General features: G+C 45.5%; 1 protein-coding gene across 1 annotated transcript in view; it reads left to right on the plus strand.

Annotated features, from left to right (window-relative positions):
- The first annotated feature begins 606 nt into the window (after window positions 1-606).
- The window catches only part of Tfap-2 (transcription factor AP-2), a 135,396-nt gene continuing 116,604 nt past the window's right edge, over window positions 607-19,398 (plus strand). The window contains exon 1 of the mRNA XM_076319875.1: window positions 607-2,725. Coding sequence (XP_076175990.1) covers window positions 2,447-2,725 — 279 coding nt within the window. The 5' untranslated portion in view covers window positions 607-2,446. The remainder of the gene's footprint in view (window positions 2,726-19,398) is intronic.

Consider the following 19,398-nt stretch of genomic DNA (forward strand, 5'->3'; position numbering starts at 1 on the left):
ATATCGCGCGGGCCCCGGACCGCTCGCTCGCCGCGCAGGAGAGATTTGCCCCCTCCTGCCGCGGGCGGCGCCACTCGAGGAGATCCTTTCCTCTTTTCGCCTCTAGGCCATTCTCGAGAGGCGCGCGCGGCAACGCGGTGTCGCACGATCGGTCCTCGTCGACCTTCGACCAATACGCGGTGCTCTCTCTACGCGACTTCGAGCGAGAGCTTTTACCACGGGCGACTGTTTCCGAAAAATCGAAAAACGCGAATCCGCGGCCGCGGTTACACTCACGGGCGTGACTCTACGGCCCGGTACCACCGCCCGATCCCCGCTCGCGTCCTTGCCCCGACCTTCCCTCCGCCCCCACGTGACACCGCTGGCGACCACGTGACACGGCGATCGACCGCGGATCTTCCGCGGGTTATTGTGGAACGCGACGACGACGCACGTACCGTCGCCGCACGGGCCCCGAGGGAAACCACGTCTACCGGCCGGCCGTTCGACGCCCGCTTTCGCCCTCGAGGATGTCTCCGGGTGGACCTTGATCGGGGGGGAACACGCACACACACCCTCCCTCCCCACCCACCCACCTACCTACCTACCTACCTACCTACCTACCTCCGTACCTCCCTACCTGACCCGCCTCTAACCCGTTACGTAATCGCGGAGAGAGACCGACACCGGTGTGCGCGTCCGCGTCCGCGTCCGCGTCCGCGTCCGGTTTCCGGCGAACGTAACACGCGCGTGTTATGGTTGACGGTCCGAGAGAAAGAGACAGAGAGAATCAACGTGGAGATCGCCGTGGCTGAGAGGAGATCGGTAGGTAGTCGACGCACCGGTGAACAATGAATGGGAACGACGATCGGTGATCGGTGATAGAAGGTGCGACGCGATGGAAGACACGGAAACCGCTCGTTGGTAACACGTCGGGAAAAAAGTGGACACGGGAGCAGTGACAGTCGCGAGGTGAATTCCAGCGCGGGAAAGAGACACGGCCGGTTCCGATGGACAGAGGAACAACGAGCGTTGTTCGTACAACCTGGACCGTCGTGCGCGGCCGAGAAAACGTACCGTGGACGAGCGGCGTGCGCCGACAGGAAGTGTACGGGAACCGATCGGTGTGCCGCGAGTCTCGTTACCGATAGCCGGCTCGATTCCACGGTGAAATCAGGCCGTGGTTGGTTCTCGACACTCGCGAGAACGGTAGCGAGGAACGTGTACCTATCGTACGTAGCTACGTACGAGATCGCCACGTGACTGCTGTAGCAACCTGGCCGCGTTTTTGCCTCGCCTCGGTTTACCCACCGTTCGCGAACGCGACGCGAGATCGCTTCGTTCCTCGAGAGGCGCGCGCGCGCGCGCGCGCGAATCTCCTCGACCCGAGAATTCCACGTTCGCGCACGCGCACGCACGCGCGCACGCACGCACGCACGCACGCACGCACTCGTTCACGCGTTCGTCACCGAAGTAGTGCTCGTTCACCGTTATACACCGACGATACGCGACAAGGGGTTGAACAACGACGAACATCTGCGTCGCGATCATGGATACCGATCGCGACGCGTCGCGTAACTCCGCGAGCGTCTACCGAACGACGCGATCTTGATCCCGTCCACGTCGATACACTATTATCGGACGTCTTCGAGTACCCCGGTAGACCGAGATCGACACAATTTCCAGGATCTTCGAAGCTGTGCCGCGCGAGTCGCGAAACTATTCTACGAACCGCACCGTTCTCCGTGGTAACCTCGCCACGAGTGTCTCCAACGAACGGACGAGAGCGAACGCTCTTGTTTACCTATCGACGTTTACCTCCACGTGCTCGTGACGGCCAGACTCGCGGAGAGGATACCCCACGGATCCTCCCGATCGACGAGCATCGGAATTTCCCCGCGCGAGAAACGGTGCGCGCGTCTCGCGCAACAGGTGTTCCGCGCGCCACCCCCGACCCGCTTCGGTGATCCACCGAGGCTGCGCCGTGAGGAGAAAGAGGGTCGCGCCGATTCGGGAAAATTGGACCCCGGTGGCACTGTGCTCGGTCACGGCGAAACGGGACCGTTAACGGCTGGATCGGGCCCCATTGTCTTCGAGCCGCTCCAACGGAGGATCCTCTCCATTCGGGAAAAATTACGTGCGTCGGGGAACGTTCGCGCGGAGAAAGTGATCGATAACGGATCGACGCGCGTGCGCGGTTCCGCGACGAATCGGTGCACGCTCGCGTAGAACCGAGGAATCGGTATCGTCCGATCGACAAAAAAGAACGGAAAACAAAAAAAGAAACGAAACCGAGTCACCCGAAGGGAGACTCTATGAGCGCGCGTCCGTGCTCGCTCGAACAGCGTAGCTGCCACGCTGTCGCCACTCGACGAAAAATAAACGTCGAACCGTACGTCGTCGCGTACGAGGCACGAGCGTACGCGAATAACCGTGATCGCGAGCGAGGAAGCGAAACTGGCTCGTCATGTCCGTGCTCGAGGCCGGTGAAGCCGACAGGACGACTATGTCGCCCCTGGACGAAGTCGTGTCCCCGACGAGCGTCGAGTCGGAACTGATGGTCACCGACATGTTGGACGAGCACGAGACCGCGCTGAACGAGCACAGGGACGGCAAGCGGAAGAGAGACACGGACGGTGAGGAGCTCACGCCGAGGAAACTGCCGTCGCTGACGAGGAACAACAACGACGTGGGCTTCGTTCTCGAGGAGAGCGCCGACGACGATCTGCGCGAGGACAGGGACGACGTAAGTTTCACTCGTTTCTTCGCCGCGAGGATTTAACGGGCTTTCGCGACAGTTACGTCGATACCGGGGAGAGTAGAGATACTATATTTGATTTCGTCGAGGAATCGTCGAGATCGTTTCGAACGAACGAGCGATCGACTACTCGTAACGGAGGCGAGACACGACAGTTTTTTCGAGATCGTACTCGATGACGATCGATGCAATTTGAACCGAGAAACGCAGCTACGATAAAAATGCAGGTCGGTGAGAAGAGCGGTACGCGTAACCGGAAGCGTGTTTGCGTGTACGAATTAATTGGACGCTTAATTAATTTTATCGTCCCACTTGTACAAAGTAAACTTCTTTCATGGCAGGTTGGGGTATTGAAGCATCACCGAGACAGTTACTTTAAAACCGTAGAGTTCTCTAAGAGACGTAACTTTAGGAAACTTTAGCCACGATGCTCGTCGAGAAACGACACGTTAGATATTGTATGCTTTTTCAATTTTAATTGAAAGAAAATCTATCGTCGATTCGTTCCACTGGTAGAAGTATCTACCCTTTAGTATCCACCGCAAGTAGGGTGTCTGACTCGAAATAACTAGTATTCGGGCGTTTAAAGATTTTTATCGCTTACGAGGTTGTTCAAAAAGTTTTGTCGTTCGATAAAATTTATTGAACAGTACCGTTCAATGTAGTACTGTAGCGCCTATTATGATGGCACTTATAATAGGAAAATTCCTACTTCTGAAAGAAGGAAGATTTTTCTCCTTCGGAAAATGTGTACGTATTAATTGTAATCGCAGAGATATAGTATAGAGATATCGATGTCGTAGATCAGGCCACGTGAACAATAACTACCATTGAGAAATATAATGCGTACGAGATTCTGTACAACACGAATCGTGAGTCCAATTTTACCAGTAAATCTTCGAACGTTTACATCTTCCCGATAAAGGATTTTCCGAACGTAGGTCTGAACTCGTGAAACCGTTTCCCTATACTTGCTCTTAGTAACTGAGAGATAAACAAGTTCGAAAACGTATATTGTGGCTACATATTTCTATACTTTATTATTACCCACGTTACACATTCTTATTTATCATTGGTACCAACTACAACAGAGCGAGACGCAATTTACAATAAAGAAAAACCCCATAGAGATACGATAATAACGAAAACGATGCGTCGCGCGATAAAATGATACATCGACGACGATACGATGCGGATAAAGTGCGTTTTACGCGGATTAGTTTCGTACGCGTAATTCTCTCCAAGTACGACCAACCGCGGATCTCGCCGCGTCTCGAAACGCAACGTTCGAAGCTGCACGCGTGTTTCGGTTCGTCGACTCGATCGAGATCGACGTTAACGACAGTCGAGTTGGTTCGATCGTTGCGCGACGTTACTCTTCCCCCGAAAGCGATCGGGACGATGCGAAAGTCGTATATATCGAATGCCCGGGACGAAACTCGAGAAGACACCACCGTGAGCGACGTTTCGGTGACATTTATCCTCTTTTGAAGCGCGCTCCGCGATCCCCACTCCCGGTACGGACGGGTCTCAAACTACATTGCGTAGAAACTAAATTCTCACGTGGCAAGTGAAAGAGCAGCTGTCGGTCGAGGTGTCCGCCCACGTACCGCGCTCGTACCTGTTCCACCGTCGTGAATGTATTCGACTCCGACGCACGACGACAAATCAGGTGGCCAGGATCCAGGACTGTAATAAAACGAAGCGATCGCCGCGTCGTCTTTACGGTCCAGGAAGCCCGCGACGCGGCGAGAGGTCCCCCTCTTATTTAGCGAGCGTAATTTTCGTTAACGTCGATCCCCGGGCGATCCACGGATAACGATCTCCGTCGGTTTACCTGGAAATCTCGTTTTCACCGGGTTCCCGGCGAATTACGACGGCCGATCGTCGCGATCGTTTCGCGGCTACGGTAGACCTTTGCTTTCGTTCGTGATATGTTAAACGCCGGTTGAGACCACCGCGTGGTGGACGTTCGCTTAAAATTTAAATCCTCCGGTCGACAAATTGCCGGCGTCGAGTTCGTTCCAAGTACCACGCGCGACCTTTGCTTACCACCGTAAGGGTACAGCGTCGAAACCGCCGTTAGAGCCGAACCGGCGCTATCGAATCATCGGGGCGCGTATCAGGGAACGGTTTACCGAGCCCGTGATTGCCGTCGTAAAGACGATACGATCTTTGGCCCCGCGCCTCCGTTAAACGCTTCGAACGGCTACGAACAATGGCGCCCGGTGCGAAAAAATTAAAAACAATATTCGAACGGCGTACACCGCGGTTGACGTCGTTCCACGGCCGCGTTTGAAAAGTGAGCCGCGTGGAACGCTCGTCGTATACGCGCGGACAAGCCGGTAAATCTCCTCTCCTCTAAAATTCCATTTTTATTCGTCGCGGTGCTCCGATCGGCGGCGTCGTACTTTTCCAGCAAATTTCACGCCGGCCGTAAAATCCACGCGGGCTCTCGAAACTACTTAACCCGGACTGTTCGTTCCTAATGGGGTACGGTGAGGGATATAATTCGTCCGCGTAGCCTCGATTCGATCGTCGTCTTCGTCGACGGTGAAACGATATTCAAGCACCGCGTCCCGTTGCCCCCTACTCGCGGAGTTCTAGCGGATGCGTCGCACCGCGTGGAAGCACGTAGATAGAACCGTGACGCGGGCTAATCAGCCGCGAGATCGAGCGGCGTCGCTGTCGCTCCGAAACGATGATCGGGAATTTATTATCTTGATGGGGCTGGACGATACCTCGCGCGGGTACGAACGGCCTAATTGCTACAAGAAACATGTCCGTGGCGCGTTCGCGGTCGAGATACGCGATCGGTCGGGGTGCTCCTCCTCTGTCGTTCGGGTTTACGATCGGCCCGACGACGACGACAACGACAACGACGACGACGACGACGAAGACGAAGACGAAGACGAAGACGAAGACGACGACGAGGAGGAGCGTTCGACTCGAAAACGGGGACAGAGGCAGCCGGGCGAGCGCGAGTCCGAGCACGAGCGAGCGAGCGAACGAACCAACGAACGAGCGAGCGCGTAGGCAGGATTGTCGTAGGATACCACAGGCCCGTGCACGAGGTCACGAAACGGGTTTCAGGAAAAATCTACGCGCGATCCTGAGACGCGACGACGCGCTATCCTGTATCTCCTGGCCACCGGTGCCCCGATGCCGATGATGCCGATCTCCGCGATCCGTCGAACGCCATTAGCGATTCCATTAACCGCGTTTCCTGTCCGATAGCCGCGCGTGGAAAAATCGCACGGACGCGGGCGGCTCGCGCGGATACAATTCGAGGGAAACGCTGCGAATCGTCGAGCTACGGGCCGAATGATCACATCGCGGGGAATTCTTAATCGGTATATACTATACTTTTTAATACGAGAATACAATTTTCTTCTTTAGTGGAGATCTGTTTGTAGGGGAATTTGAATCGTAATTTTTCATCCATATGTATTACAGTTTTTGGTAGGAGAATATAGTTTCTTTTTTAATGGAGATGTGTTTGTGGGGGAATTTGAATTTGAATTTTCAATCCATGTGTATTACAGTTCTGGATAAGAGAATATAGTTTTTTTTTAACGGGGATATGTAGACTCTTCTTTTTGCACAGAGGAACACAGAAACCTCTTTTTTGTCGGTGAAGATGTCCAAGACGGAGGCCTTCTGGATAACTTCGTAGAATATCCGAGCGTAACGTAACACATTTGTACCGATTAACATTCTGTAGTTACTGGACGATACGATGCAGTTAGGAATTTTTCCTTCGACGGATTTTGAAAGTAATCTTTTGGAAATAATAAGTCGTTTTGTCTGCACGATTGTTGAATTTGTATCACAGGTATTCCAGGGTTGAGAACAGTTTATTCGAAATAAGTAATCGTACGAATATTTCAAAATAATTGAATTATTTCGAATACCTTATTACTGACAAAAAATATTTGAGTAAACGTATAATCGAATAAAAAATAAAGTGAAAATTACTTCATTTGAAACACAAACATTAAAATAGATAAAGAAAAAGTCGCTCGGCCGTAGGAATAAAATAATACACAGTTACTTCGAATAACGTACAGCCAAATAAGAGAATATATTATAGTAACGATTATTCGTCGAATAATTTATGCGGATAATGCCCGGACCTGAGGTATTGTAATTTTGGAACGCACTGTGCGCGAAATATTAATCAAATTTCGCGTTTAAACGAGCGTATAAATTAATTTAATTATTATACATCCGGTAACCGAACGACGCGCGTTACTTCGTCCACCGCGCGACGTTATCGGATATATAAATTAGTGAACACGGAATAGAACATAGTATCTCTTTGAAATCTCGAGAGCAACTGCCGTCGAACAGCTTGTTGGTTGTCTCGTCGACAATTAACAGCTGCCCATCTCCATTTATCGATGTACCCGGTGGAACGTTTACTACGTATTTGCTTGTATCGCGTTTAGATAAACGTTTATCGACGAGGAGGAAACGTCCTTTCAAATATTGCTCTTTTAACGTACAACCGTACAAAGCGATCGTTCCAAGTGTTTGTTAATATCGTTCCTTATCTCGTACGCGTGTGAAAAGCTGTCCCGTTGCAACTCGTTTCAACGGACGTTTAAACCTTCGTAACGATTAAAATATTCGCGCTACGAAGAATTCAACGATCCCGAAATATATTCCAGGAAGGTATAAAGAATGTGTTCGCGCGAGATCCGCGCGTTCGGGCGGAAGAGAGGTCTTCGAAGAAACACCGGAAAGGGTAATAGGTGAATATCGTTGGACGTCGATGTAGCGTAAGGTTACGGACAATTTATTTACACACAATCCCGTGATGCGTCGACGTCGTATTCTGCGTACACGGTCCGCTGCCAGGAACACGTTTACCAACCCGATGCCGATTCCAGGATCCGTGGAATAGGCATCGGAGATTCCATTAGCCGTGTTTCCACTCGGCGCGCGCGTAAAAATCATCCACCGACCGTTCCTGGCACGATTCTTTGCGCGGGAATATATCTTCGAATTTACCGTTTCCCATCGGCTCGAAGCGAAGCTCGATTTCTTGCGACATCGAAGGATGTGTCTCGCGTTCGAATCTCGACGCTTTAGAAAGTGGAAGCAACGACGCGCGCGCATCGAGGAAGACGGCCATTGTTACTTCCTTCGTCTCTGGAACAGGAAATCGCATACAACTCGTATTCTTTCGGTGAACGAACCCAAAATTCCGCCGAAACGAGAGCGATTTTTGCGTACAACCGTATTAAAATATCTCGAAAGATTCTGTACCATTTTAATCCTCTTCGACAAAACGTAACGGACAACGTTAACTTTGAATCGAAGATGTAAAGTGGTATAGAAATGTGCGCGCAAGAATGGGAAGAATTTATATTTGAAAAGATACCAAAGAGGAATGCTTTTATTCTGCTCTTTGTATTGCTCATTTTTAAATGAGGCGAAAAGATCGATTCGTTGAGACGTAATAATAGATTGTTCGATAAGTTTTGTCGTTCGATGGGAAATGGAGTTATTAGATTCGTCGTTTTATTTGTCTAAATATGGTACTACTGTTTGACAAACATGTTCGAAGTTTCGTATAGATCTGTCGACTCGTTCGTATATTTACAGTCGTTCAAAGTTAAAGTGTCATTGTATTTTTTTTTACAATAGAAAAAACGACAAAACTTATCGAACAACCCGGCATAACAATCTCGTTCCTAGTATCCACTTTGGAAACAAGTTCCCATGAATTCCCTTTCGGATCGCCCGATGCGTCGCGGGAAGTAGTCACGAACCGAAGTATTTAAACGTAGGACTAAACGTAATCGATCGTGGCAATAAACGAGATGTAAAACCCGGGAACGTTTTAAAGAGTCGCGCTCTCGCGTGATAAGCGAACGGAGAGACCAGAAGAAGGGTTCGGTTTCCCCGCGAAGGGTCGTCGAGCGACGTCGCGGCGCGTAGCGTCGTAAATTCTCAAAGGGACACTTGTTGGTTTTTACGTAGCCACGCTCGTATCGCTCTTCTTCTTCTTCTTCTTCTTCCGCTCATAGAATCGGATCCATCGCCGCGCTTTATCGACGTTGAGAGGTTTTTCGGTGAATCTCTAACGTCTCCCTTGTTTAGACGGTAGTAAACTCGAGGTTTGATCATCGGGGAGATCCCCGGCCGACAGTTTTAACGCTCGTTGGTAATCGCCGTTATAAAGTTATACGAACGGTTTAAAGGTGAGGCGCGCCTTTCACGCGGTACGGGGGACGGGTGTTTTGAACACGTGGATTTCATTCCAGACTCTCCCAGTGCTCGATCCTCGCGGCTACCAGCAGATATTATTAGTTTTAATTGTACCTCCGTACGAGAAAAAAAAGAAAAGGAAAAAATACACCTCCTCGAGCTCCCGAAGACCGGTGATTCGAACACTCCGTGACCTCGAAACCTGTTCGCGCTCGTATTCGTCGCTTCGACCGATCGTCGATAATACGGTTTTATTTGTAGACGGTGAAACCCTTTATACGCGGGATAACAAGTTTAATTTAAGAAAACACGTTGGGTATCTTCGGAAACTTTCGAGAAGTATTGGGATCGAAATAGAATCGACACGATTTAGAGTCGACTCGTTTTGGAATCGATGGAAATTTTTTATTATTCTCACTCGATGTGTTGCACCGTTCGACAGGTCTGTATGTACGTTTCGAGAGGTTCGATGTAGATTTAAGTTTGCTCGAGAAATTCATATTTGTCCGAGAAATCGTGAGCTCTTTCTACGGACAATCGAGTACTCTGTAAACAAATCTAAACTCAAGTACAATTTTTCTATTTGAAAGTACAAAAAAGTATATTTATTGTTCCGTATCAAAAATTATTCCCCGAGTAATTGTTTCTTCCAGTTTGATAACACTTTCATAACTTCGATACAATAACACATAACGTAAATAATCTAACGCGTTCGAGTACGTACGTAAGTTACTCGGTTCGACGAAAGATTCACAATACCAAAGAAATAATTAAAAAATATCACCAAAGTTTCGTTCTCGCACCGTATCGAACTCGCCAATTTCGTTCCAAAATCCTTCGATGGATCCACCATTCTCCAAATACGCGTTATTCCGCTTTACGATCCACACGAATCGGAGCTGCGAAACGGAAACTTCGACATTTTTCGAGCCGATGGAAGCTACCGACTCGTAGACCGTTTCAACGTTTGTCTAACCTCGATCTTATCCGTCTCGTGTTCCCGCACGAGGATTCGAGCAGCCAGGAAAGGGTCGAGCTGTCCTCGAGACGGAGAATCGATCATCGGAGTCGTGGACGCGCAACGTCTGTTGAACGAATGCTCGTCGAAGCTTTTCCCTTCCCGGACAAACGGATTTTCACGGGAAAATTCCAACCGCGAGGCACGGTAGTCGAAAGGCCAGATATAAATCAGCCGTGGCATCTTGGATAATGACAGGCATGCGCGATGCTCATATGCGCAGCCCGCGACGGCTGATATATTGTTTGGAGGCTCCCGAAGGTAGCAGTTAAAATTCTTGGTGAATGATAATCCGGTCTCGGCGTTGGCGAGTCGATGCGTGCACGATTTCCGGACTATCGCGATAGCCTGGATCGTTACGGTAACGTAGACCAAGTAATCATCGATCAGAGAAATTACACGCTTCCGCTTGTTCTTGCCCGCTCGGCGCTCCGTTGTTGTTGCATATTGTCGCGGAGACGAGTTCGGAGGCTTGAAAAAAAAAAAATCGATCCTACCCTAAGCGTTTCTTCAAAGTTTTTGGTATCGAGGATACGGTTTCAGGACTAGTGTTGCGTATTGTTGCACGGAGGAATACTTTCGAGCGTTCGAGGAATACATTTCCAAGTTTTAGGTATAGACGGGGATTATTTTTTCGGATGTTTGTCGAATCTACTGGGTTTTTTCTTTTATTACATCTTCTTGAAGTTTTAGATGTAGATAATACAGTTTTGGATCCTATTGTTGCTGTTGAATATTGCCACGGGGACGAGTACTTTCGAGTGTTAGTCGGGTCTGTGATCTTTTCTTCTTACTTCTTGAAGTTTTAGACATAAAGAATGTAATGTAGAAACTTGGAATAAAACTTAATACAAAGATTTCGTAAAACGAATCTAAATTGCACTCTGTACCCTCTCGAACGAGAATCGCCGAAATTTTCGCGTCGTTTCATTAGCCTCGGAACGATGATTTCGAACGGTTCCTTCTTGCTGCAGCTAACAACCGTTTCAGAGAAGGAGAAATTTCAAACTGACGATTGCTTTCGCCGTAAACGCCAAATTATGCCACGAGATTTTACTGTTCCGTTGATTAGCGTTGAATACAGGCTTATGGAATCGAATACGCGTGGAAAAAGAAAGGCAACGAATTTCCTCGAACGTTCGACAACATTATGTTCCGTTGTAAAATATTCTTGTCCGGTGTATCGATGTCAAGTGTTCTTTTTTTTTTCACAACGTAAACGTAAATTTACAAATTGTACAAACTGCAAATTATTTGTACACAGCATGATTTTTATCTCGATCAATAATATTGTAACGACAACAAATAGTTACATATTTGAGTGGAGAATCGAGCTATTACGCGAGCAGAGAATTGAGCCATTACGAGATCTTTCGTCGAGGTAGTTTACGCGTTCTTTCGTAGAAATATTGCAACAATGAAGTTGAAGTTAAATGGTCGGACACGACGCCGAAACGACGTTAAACTATTCGCGCGAATCGTACGCAAATTATCTCGTGTGATCGTTCGTTGGCGTGTAAATTACAAGCGATTATGATGATTACAGGTGCCGTAACCACCTTCTCGGCTGACGTCCAATTTGTCGGAAATGAAGAGATTTTTTATTCTTTATTATAACGGAGTAATGACTGTGTAGGTGACAAAATGACTCGTTAATGGACTCGAAAATCGTCGAGCTTGAATATTCTGAAATGCAAATCGTACGAAATTTCGAAATATTTAACGTCTTTGAATATTTTACAAAACATCTGGTCTCTGTGAATCATCTTCGAAAGGTACGCGAGTATTTCACGTATTTTAATTGTTCGATCGCGTTATCTCTTACGCCGGTATTTTTAGTAAGTACGAACGGTTATTAAATATGCTCAACGTGTCTGGAATTTATATCGAAGTCTTCCTCGAAAACTAACTTACGATACACATCTGTGAGCGGCGAATTTCGAAACTAATTATCGTGTTAATAAATTTATTTATTTACACCGATATCGATTTTCGACACGGCAATTTAATTCGTAATGGAGAAGTCCGCTCGTAACTTTTGTTTCTCTTCGGTTGATAAATCTTTCGACGTGCTCTAATTGGGATCTAGATACAATATTTTATATATATATATATATATATATATATATATATATATATATTCGCAATAAGAAACGATGGAAACCGATAATCGAACCGATAATTTGAATCTCTTTTAAACTATACCGAAACAACCATCCGTGTCTTGTTACTTTATCCATCTATCTCGTAGTATCTCGGAACAATAGGTACTTTCACGAGTTAACGAAGCAAGAAGAAACAGAGAAGCTTTAACAAATACATGCACGAAAGTTCGTTGTTTCAGCAACATGTACAGTTTTCGTATTTTTAATATCAACGTAAATTCTTTACACAATTAGATATTGTGTAATAAATGACTGGTTAATTCAAAGTTAAATATTACAAAGAATATATAAAATACCAAAAATGTTTAATACTCGATACCAATAAACTGTGATTTTCTATAGGAGCAAATTATCTTGTTCTAAAATGAATCAAAACTACAGTCTACGGTCTACATTGTAAGATAATTGAAACGTATTATTATTTTCAAGGAATTCATAATGTATATAGTCTTACTGTTTTCACGAAAATATTTTCGTCAATAATACAATTAATTAATGAAAATATACCCAACGTACGATTTTTCGATCGTACAACGTTTCTCTACGAAAAATATTTCCTCGCGCGTTATCTTCCAATCGTACCAAATCTTTCGAGCAGTAACGTATGTTTATTCAAATCTTTTTTACGAGTACCGAGCAATTCATTTCGTTTCTTACGATTCTGTGCCACCTTCTGTACTCGTACTTTCTCTACCGAAAGCGACAATAATTTTATTCAAACATATGTATAATACATACGCCCGACACCTGGAGATAATGCCTCTGGATAGAATTCGGATTCAGCTGTCGCAATTTTCGATCAAGATTACTTCGCGATTGGTCGAGATTGCGTTTCGCGCGAATTAAATATTATTCCTACTGCAAAACCTCGATTTCGTTCCGCATCGAGGTCTCTCGTAGGCAATTTTTCCAATTGGTCGCAGTAGATACTATTCGGAGCTAGAAAAAATATACCAGGCTGAATAAGACGAAGTGAGTCACTTTAAACTCCACTCTGATACAGAGTTTCAGTCGTATCTATATTAACCAAAGCGGTCGCATCTGTTAACACTAGCCAGTCGTGCCACTTAAATAGGCGGAGCGAACGGGGGACTCTTGCTCCTGTGCTTTTCTCGTCTTCTTTTCAGTTCTGAATAGTACTACTTACTATGCAGAGATCATAAGTTGCCAAGTCTCTATAAACTGGACGACAGAGGGACAAGGAGACCGGGCCCTTGCTCCACCCATCCCCACCATGAATCTCCACATTGCATAGGCGTAAAATCTCCGTATCGAAGATCTTATTGCGTAACCTCGTGTATATTTAAAGTTAAAGGTACCTTTGTTACAGATTCGAACAAAAATATAGCACGCTCTAACGGAATGTGAAAAGTGATAGAGATTTAGGTCTCTTTGGTATCTGAACTATTAACGAGGCACCGTTCCACGGAATACGAGGATTAGTAAATTCACAATTATTTACCGCGAATACGATGGAAAAGTTATTTAAATGCGCGAAAATGGATTTGTCGAGGATGAGCGAACTAGAAAATTTTACTCGATTGTAACACTTGCTTTTGACTATAATCGTTATTACGTAGAATTTATTTTTTACTCAATCGTGACACTTGCTTTTGACAATGATCGTTGTTACCTAGAATTTTTGTTTACTCGATCGTGACACTTGCTTTTGACAATAATCGTTATCACGTAGAATTGATCAGGACTATATTAGGAAAGGTACAGAAATTTGTTTGTTTCGCTATTGGTTAATATTATGGATTTATCATGTCTACGCCAATGCGTACCAGTCGTTCGTTATCTTTTCGTCTCGCTCCGTCTCGATGTTTCTCCTTCGCGAAACATAGTCTCTGTACGCGATCGCCTTAGCCAATATGAAAATGCGTGTAATTGGAAGTCGAACGACTAATCCGATTCGTTTACAACTTACGATCACTGCATACTACTTTGTCGCATCGCCTAAGTAGGCGGAGCGAGCAAGGGATTCATTTTGCCCCTGAGTCGTCGAATTAAATAACATCCCCATCGCGAAGATACAATTTACAGCACAAAGAGACGAATTTCTCTCTCATAGGCATTCTTTCCAATTGGTCACAGTACTATTCCGAACTAAAAAGAAAACGAGTCGAGAGTATTATTAGAGTATTATTCTAAAAAAAACGTATAGGATTTCATAGAATTGTCCGCGAAAGCTGAACAGTACACGTAACTAGAATTTTTCTTAAAACGAGTTCAACAAAACCGAAAGGAATTCCTTTTCAAAATCGAGACCCTCTAACGATGAAAACCGAGCAGAGTTTGGGAGAAAAATATTCGTGCTATCGAGGTAGCATTGTTTTCTCTTTAAACACTCGTAAGTTCGTTGATTTCGCGAATCCAGAAATATCCCGTGGTAGTAGTTTCCAACTCCTCGAGAGACAAAATTCGTAAGAAACCGATCGTAAAAATTTCTAACACCACGGGGGACACCATTCGCGAGAATTGTACCGGTTGCGATCGGTCGTGACGCCCAAGTGGGCGGAGCGATGGACCTCTGTTGGCCCTGTGCCCTCCCGTTCGACTTCTTTCCATCTGGAAACAGTACGAACGCGCTCGAACCGACCAAATTACCCGTGTCGAATGAAAACGAAACTCCTCCTCGAGAGACGTCTACGCCGGAACTGTCGGAGGGAAACGCTGATTCATAACCGAACGCTTAACGCCGCGCTTTTAACCGTGGGGCAGATATACAATTTAAATGAGCCGTCGAGGAAGCGCTCTCGGGGCCGATCCTTTCGATAAATTCACCTCGTCCGGCAGGCAGCTGGGTAGCTGCGCGCGGAGAAAACGAATTCCCCGTAAAGAAAGCTCCGTCGTCATATAGTTCGCAAATCCTTCCGCGGTAGCGGAGAAAAGCCGATAGCCGCAACCACGGCTCGGGACAAATTTTTCTTTTCCTTTTCTCTTTCTTTCTTTCTTTCTCTTTTCTTTTTTTCTTTTCCCCCCTCCGACGAATCACGCGTTGCACCCCTCGCGAGGGAACGTCTCGCGGTCTCTCTTTTAACGATGTTTGCCGCCGGGGGCCTCACGGTGCACTCCTACTGTCCCACGGCAGGCATTGTGGGAGGCAATAAAGATCTGGATTAAAGCTGGTTCCAGCCGGTGCGCACCGTGCAAACGCATAAACATACGCGAGGCGAGGCCGACGCTCGCCTCTACCGTAGGAACTCAATAAACGGCCGCGGGCCCCGGCAAATTTATCCGTGTAACAGCCGTTTTACTCAGCGGCTGTATATTATTACATCGGTCGTGTGGCCGGTCCGGTCTTGGCGCGCCTAGGCCTAGCCGGTGGCTCGGTTCCTCCGTTTTGCCTTCGCTTGTATCCCGCTACTCCTTTCTCCTCCCGCAGAAGCTGACAACGACAGATAAGGGAGAACGGGGTGGAGTTCCGTTGGATTAGAAAACAGGTTCGAGGCTTCGTATTTCGCGGCATCGACGTCCGGGTGTTTTAATTCGCGCGGTTATGAATGGCGTTTCGCTCGCCGAAGCGGTTCCAGTTTTCGCGTGTCGGGTCTCGCGAATTTAGAAACCGTCGCGTTAACCGCCGACATCCACGGTGCGCGGTGTGCGTCTGTCCACGGATTCGACGATGCGTTGTGCGCGATCTTCCAAGTGATTTCTCGTTCAATTTTCTCGCAAGCGACGTCGATTGAGCGCAACTCGCCGATTTTAACGAAACTTACTTGTGATAGAGTTCTTGGAAATATATTCGACACGGATTTTTCTTTGGCTGCTATTACCGGTATCTTGGGTGTGAAATTTCATTTTTCTCCCTCGAAGTTTTCACATAATATTGCAAAGTTTTCATTTTTTGTACTTTTTTTTAGTACAATTTACTAGTCGAGTAATTTTTGTTCAAACAACTGTGTCTTGGGTCTCATCCTTTTCGAAATTCGGACCAGTCGAGGGAAATTTGTTTCTCTGCCTCAACTTCGAGGGCTGATTTCATCCTCTAGATATGGATAATGGTAGATAAAAAGAATACGTGCAAATATTTTTCCAAGAACCATGTTTCACGGAAGTTTCATTGAAATTGATGGTTTACACTTATGTGACATCCCTTGTTGGAGATACATTTTATTCGAATCCGGTGGAACGATACGAATTAAATCGTAGAACACGCGTATCCGGTAACGACGACGAGTGCACGCGACCTCGGTTTTAGAATCCATTGGATTGTTCAAAAAATCATTTCGTTTTCCAAAATGGAGAATATGTAATTTAATCATTTGTTTGGACACTCTAAAAATATCGTGTTTCATTTTCACCAAAGAAAAACGAAACGACTTTCCGAACAACCCAATATATTATATTACTGTTGCACGATTTGTAAAGTTATAAACGGAAGAAAACGGACAGCTTCGATGTAACTTTAAGTCCATTTCGGTATCGTTAAACTTCTACAAGTATGTTCCGCTTAAATTCCAACAATTTCTACTCTCGTTAATCGTGATTACTCGGGTTAGCGAGCTTGCGCGTGGCGGAGACTTCGATGCCCGATGCAGAGGCACGCAACATTTTTATACGGACGAATTAACGATATTTTAACCGTTTCGAGTTAAATGAAAATTATAATTGAAAGAACTTGTCCTACTGAAGTGTTTCACGTTTTACGAATTCAAATTAAATTTTGCGTACCTCTGGCCGGAAGATTTTTAAAACTGGAACCTTTTCTTTTCTTTCTTGAACACAAATGGTTACATCGAGATCCATTTCAGGTGTGTTTTATTAAAAGGAGCACGACTTTATTTCAAAACCTGTTCCCGTGAATCTTGATTCGGTGGAATTGTTTAAATGACTTTTTAATTCTTTACTTTTATTTTTTACCAAGTTTCTTTCTCAATTCACGACTTCGTCGATCATTGTAAATTGTCCTTAACTATCTGCAATGTTCTTAATACATTTTTACTATAAAAACTTCATTTTTTCTTAATTTTCTTGTATTTCTTTTACCCACGAAAAACATCAATTTTTGTTTTCAAAGAAAACGTATAACCATGGTCAAGAAATTCTTTTCTAATTTACAAAAGATACTCCGTTCCACGTTGGGACTGAAAGTATAAACTTTAGAAACGTAAGTTCAGTTTGCACCAGTCACTCGAGTAGCCGAACCCAGCCGCGAAAACAAATTAAAACTTTCCTTTGCCGTCAGATACGTGCGTTAGACCACAACCCACACGGAACCTTTTATTTTGTAATTTACCAAACGCTTGTATAAATCTCCGTAGAGGCTGTGAACCAATATTGCACGGTTCTTCTTTTCTTTTTCTAGCGATATTGAAAGCCCTCTGGTAGCTAAACTTCTGAAATTATCGTTACACTTTATCGAAACGATGTTCGAGCGTTAAATATTCGATACGATCGAGCTGTACTTTTCGCATTAATTTTAGCGGGCGTTTATCGCGTGGCGCGCACTTCGCAACTATTAAATGCGGCCGAAGCTTCGATAACACCTTCGATTCGCGGGCAGAAACGAGATCGCAACGAGGAGAATTCGTTTATCGTAGAAATCATGGTACGAATACATTTCCAGCGGTATCGGTACGATGTGTTAACGTTTGCGTTCGTTTCGCTCCTCGGCCGGCGAGCACTGGATATGCAAATAGTAATACATGGAAATCGGGGCCGTATTAAAATTTTAATTTTAAACTCGATGCGCGACTGTTTCAAGGGACCGAAACCAAAGAGGAGAACGTGTTATCGCGGACAGCGAGTTTCTGAATATTCGCGCGAGTCGCGCCAATTGTACGAAATTAGATAGCGAGAACAGTTTCCCGGGAAATAATTTTAAAATCCCACAGCGGCTTCGAGCACGATTTCATTGTTCCGAACCATTCGCAACATTGTATTTCATTTGATTTATCGGTAATCAACTTATCGCGGTGAATCCTTCGGTCCAAGGATGAAACAGTTTCTTACGTAATGGATAGATCGCTGGCAATTTAATGAAAATGTTATATGCGTGTTTTGCAACTTTAGAGGATACAAAGAAAAGGTTAATTTTCTTTATCTGTGGTTAGATCGAAAGTTTTAAGTTGTATTAAAGTTTCGTCACGATAATGGTAGACTTGCTCTTGCAAAATTGTACTGTGTTCGATCGAAACAGAAAATGAAACTCATCGAACGCAAATTCGGAAAGAATTTTCATTTATTTGATTCAACGTCTTCGTTACACCAAACCTGCGTTATACGCGTAAACGTTCATTTACCGTGAGACTCGGTAAAGATAAGTGTACAAAAAACTTTTCATCCTATCCAGCATTGTTTCTATTCAAACTAAAGATTATCTTTCCTCGAACCGTTGAAACTCAGCATTAAAAGTTCCGACACAAAAATAATATTATTACTCCAACTTGCAAACGAGCCATTTCGACCCTCTCGAACCGTTAGATGGGAACGGTTATAACCGAATATTGTTAAATTCGATATTTTGCACGCTCTACTTAACAATTATAGTTAAGGAAACGCGATATACGTGTCCAATTCGCCGTGGCGTTCACGCGAATCGCATTCAGCCGCGGAACAACAGCTGCGTCGTGATCATCGGTTGAATGCAACTTCAACCTCTGAAGTATGCACGGTGTCCGCGAACGGAAGATAATAAACGCGGGTAACAGTACCATAAAAGTTTTTCCACTCGTCCGTTTCTTGCGCTATTCGGGAATGACGTTACACCGCGGCTGACTGTATCCGTTTTGTTACGCGCGCTCCGGCACTCCATCACCGTTGAAACGCGAGTCGCCCGAGTTTTCGCATTCTTCCAACTCCGAGGCATGGGGCAACGGGTCGCTTCGAATGGACGTTCCTTCAACTCCTTATTACGGAAACACCGTCCTCGCGGTTCATCGTCTTTTTCCAACATCGATCGAATTTATTTTCTTCAATTTTTTCCGATCAGAAATGGGTAAAATTCCATTCGAACGATGAGCGATTAAAATCAAGGGATATACAGATTTCACGGAGTTCGTTCGATGGGGCCCACTATGAATATTCAGTTTTATAATTTTAACTTGTACGCGAATGAAAATTTTGTTTCAATTTAGTAGATGTAACCAGAAATGAGCAAAATTTGAATCGAATAAAGTCGAGAAATAGAAATTTTGCAACGTCAGACCGAGTTCATTATTAAATATTTAATTGTACGATTCGAATCATGTTAATTTCTATCCGGATGGAAATTTTGTCTATTTTAAATTTACTGAAAATAACCAGGTTGACGA

This window comes from Ptiloglossa arizonensis, chromosome 9, assembly GCF_051014685.1.
Source record: "Ptiloglossa arizonensis isolate GNS036 chromosome 9, iyPtiAriz1_principal, whole genome shotgun sequence".
Classification (NCBI taxonomy): domain Eukaryota; kingdom Metazoa; phylum Arthropoda; class Insecta; order Hymenoptera; family Colletidae; genus Ptiloglossa; species Ptiloglossa arizonensis.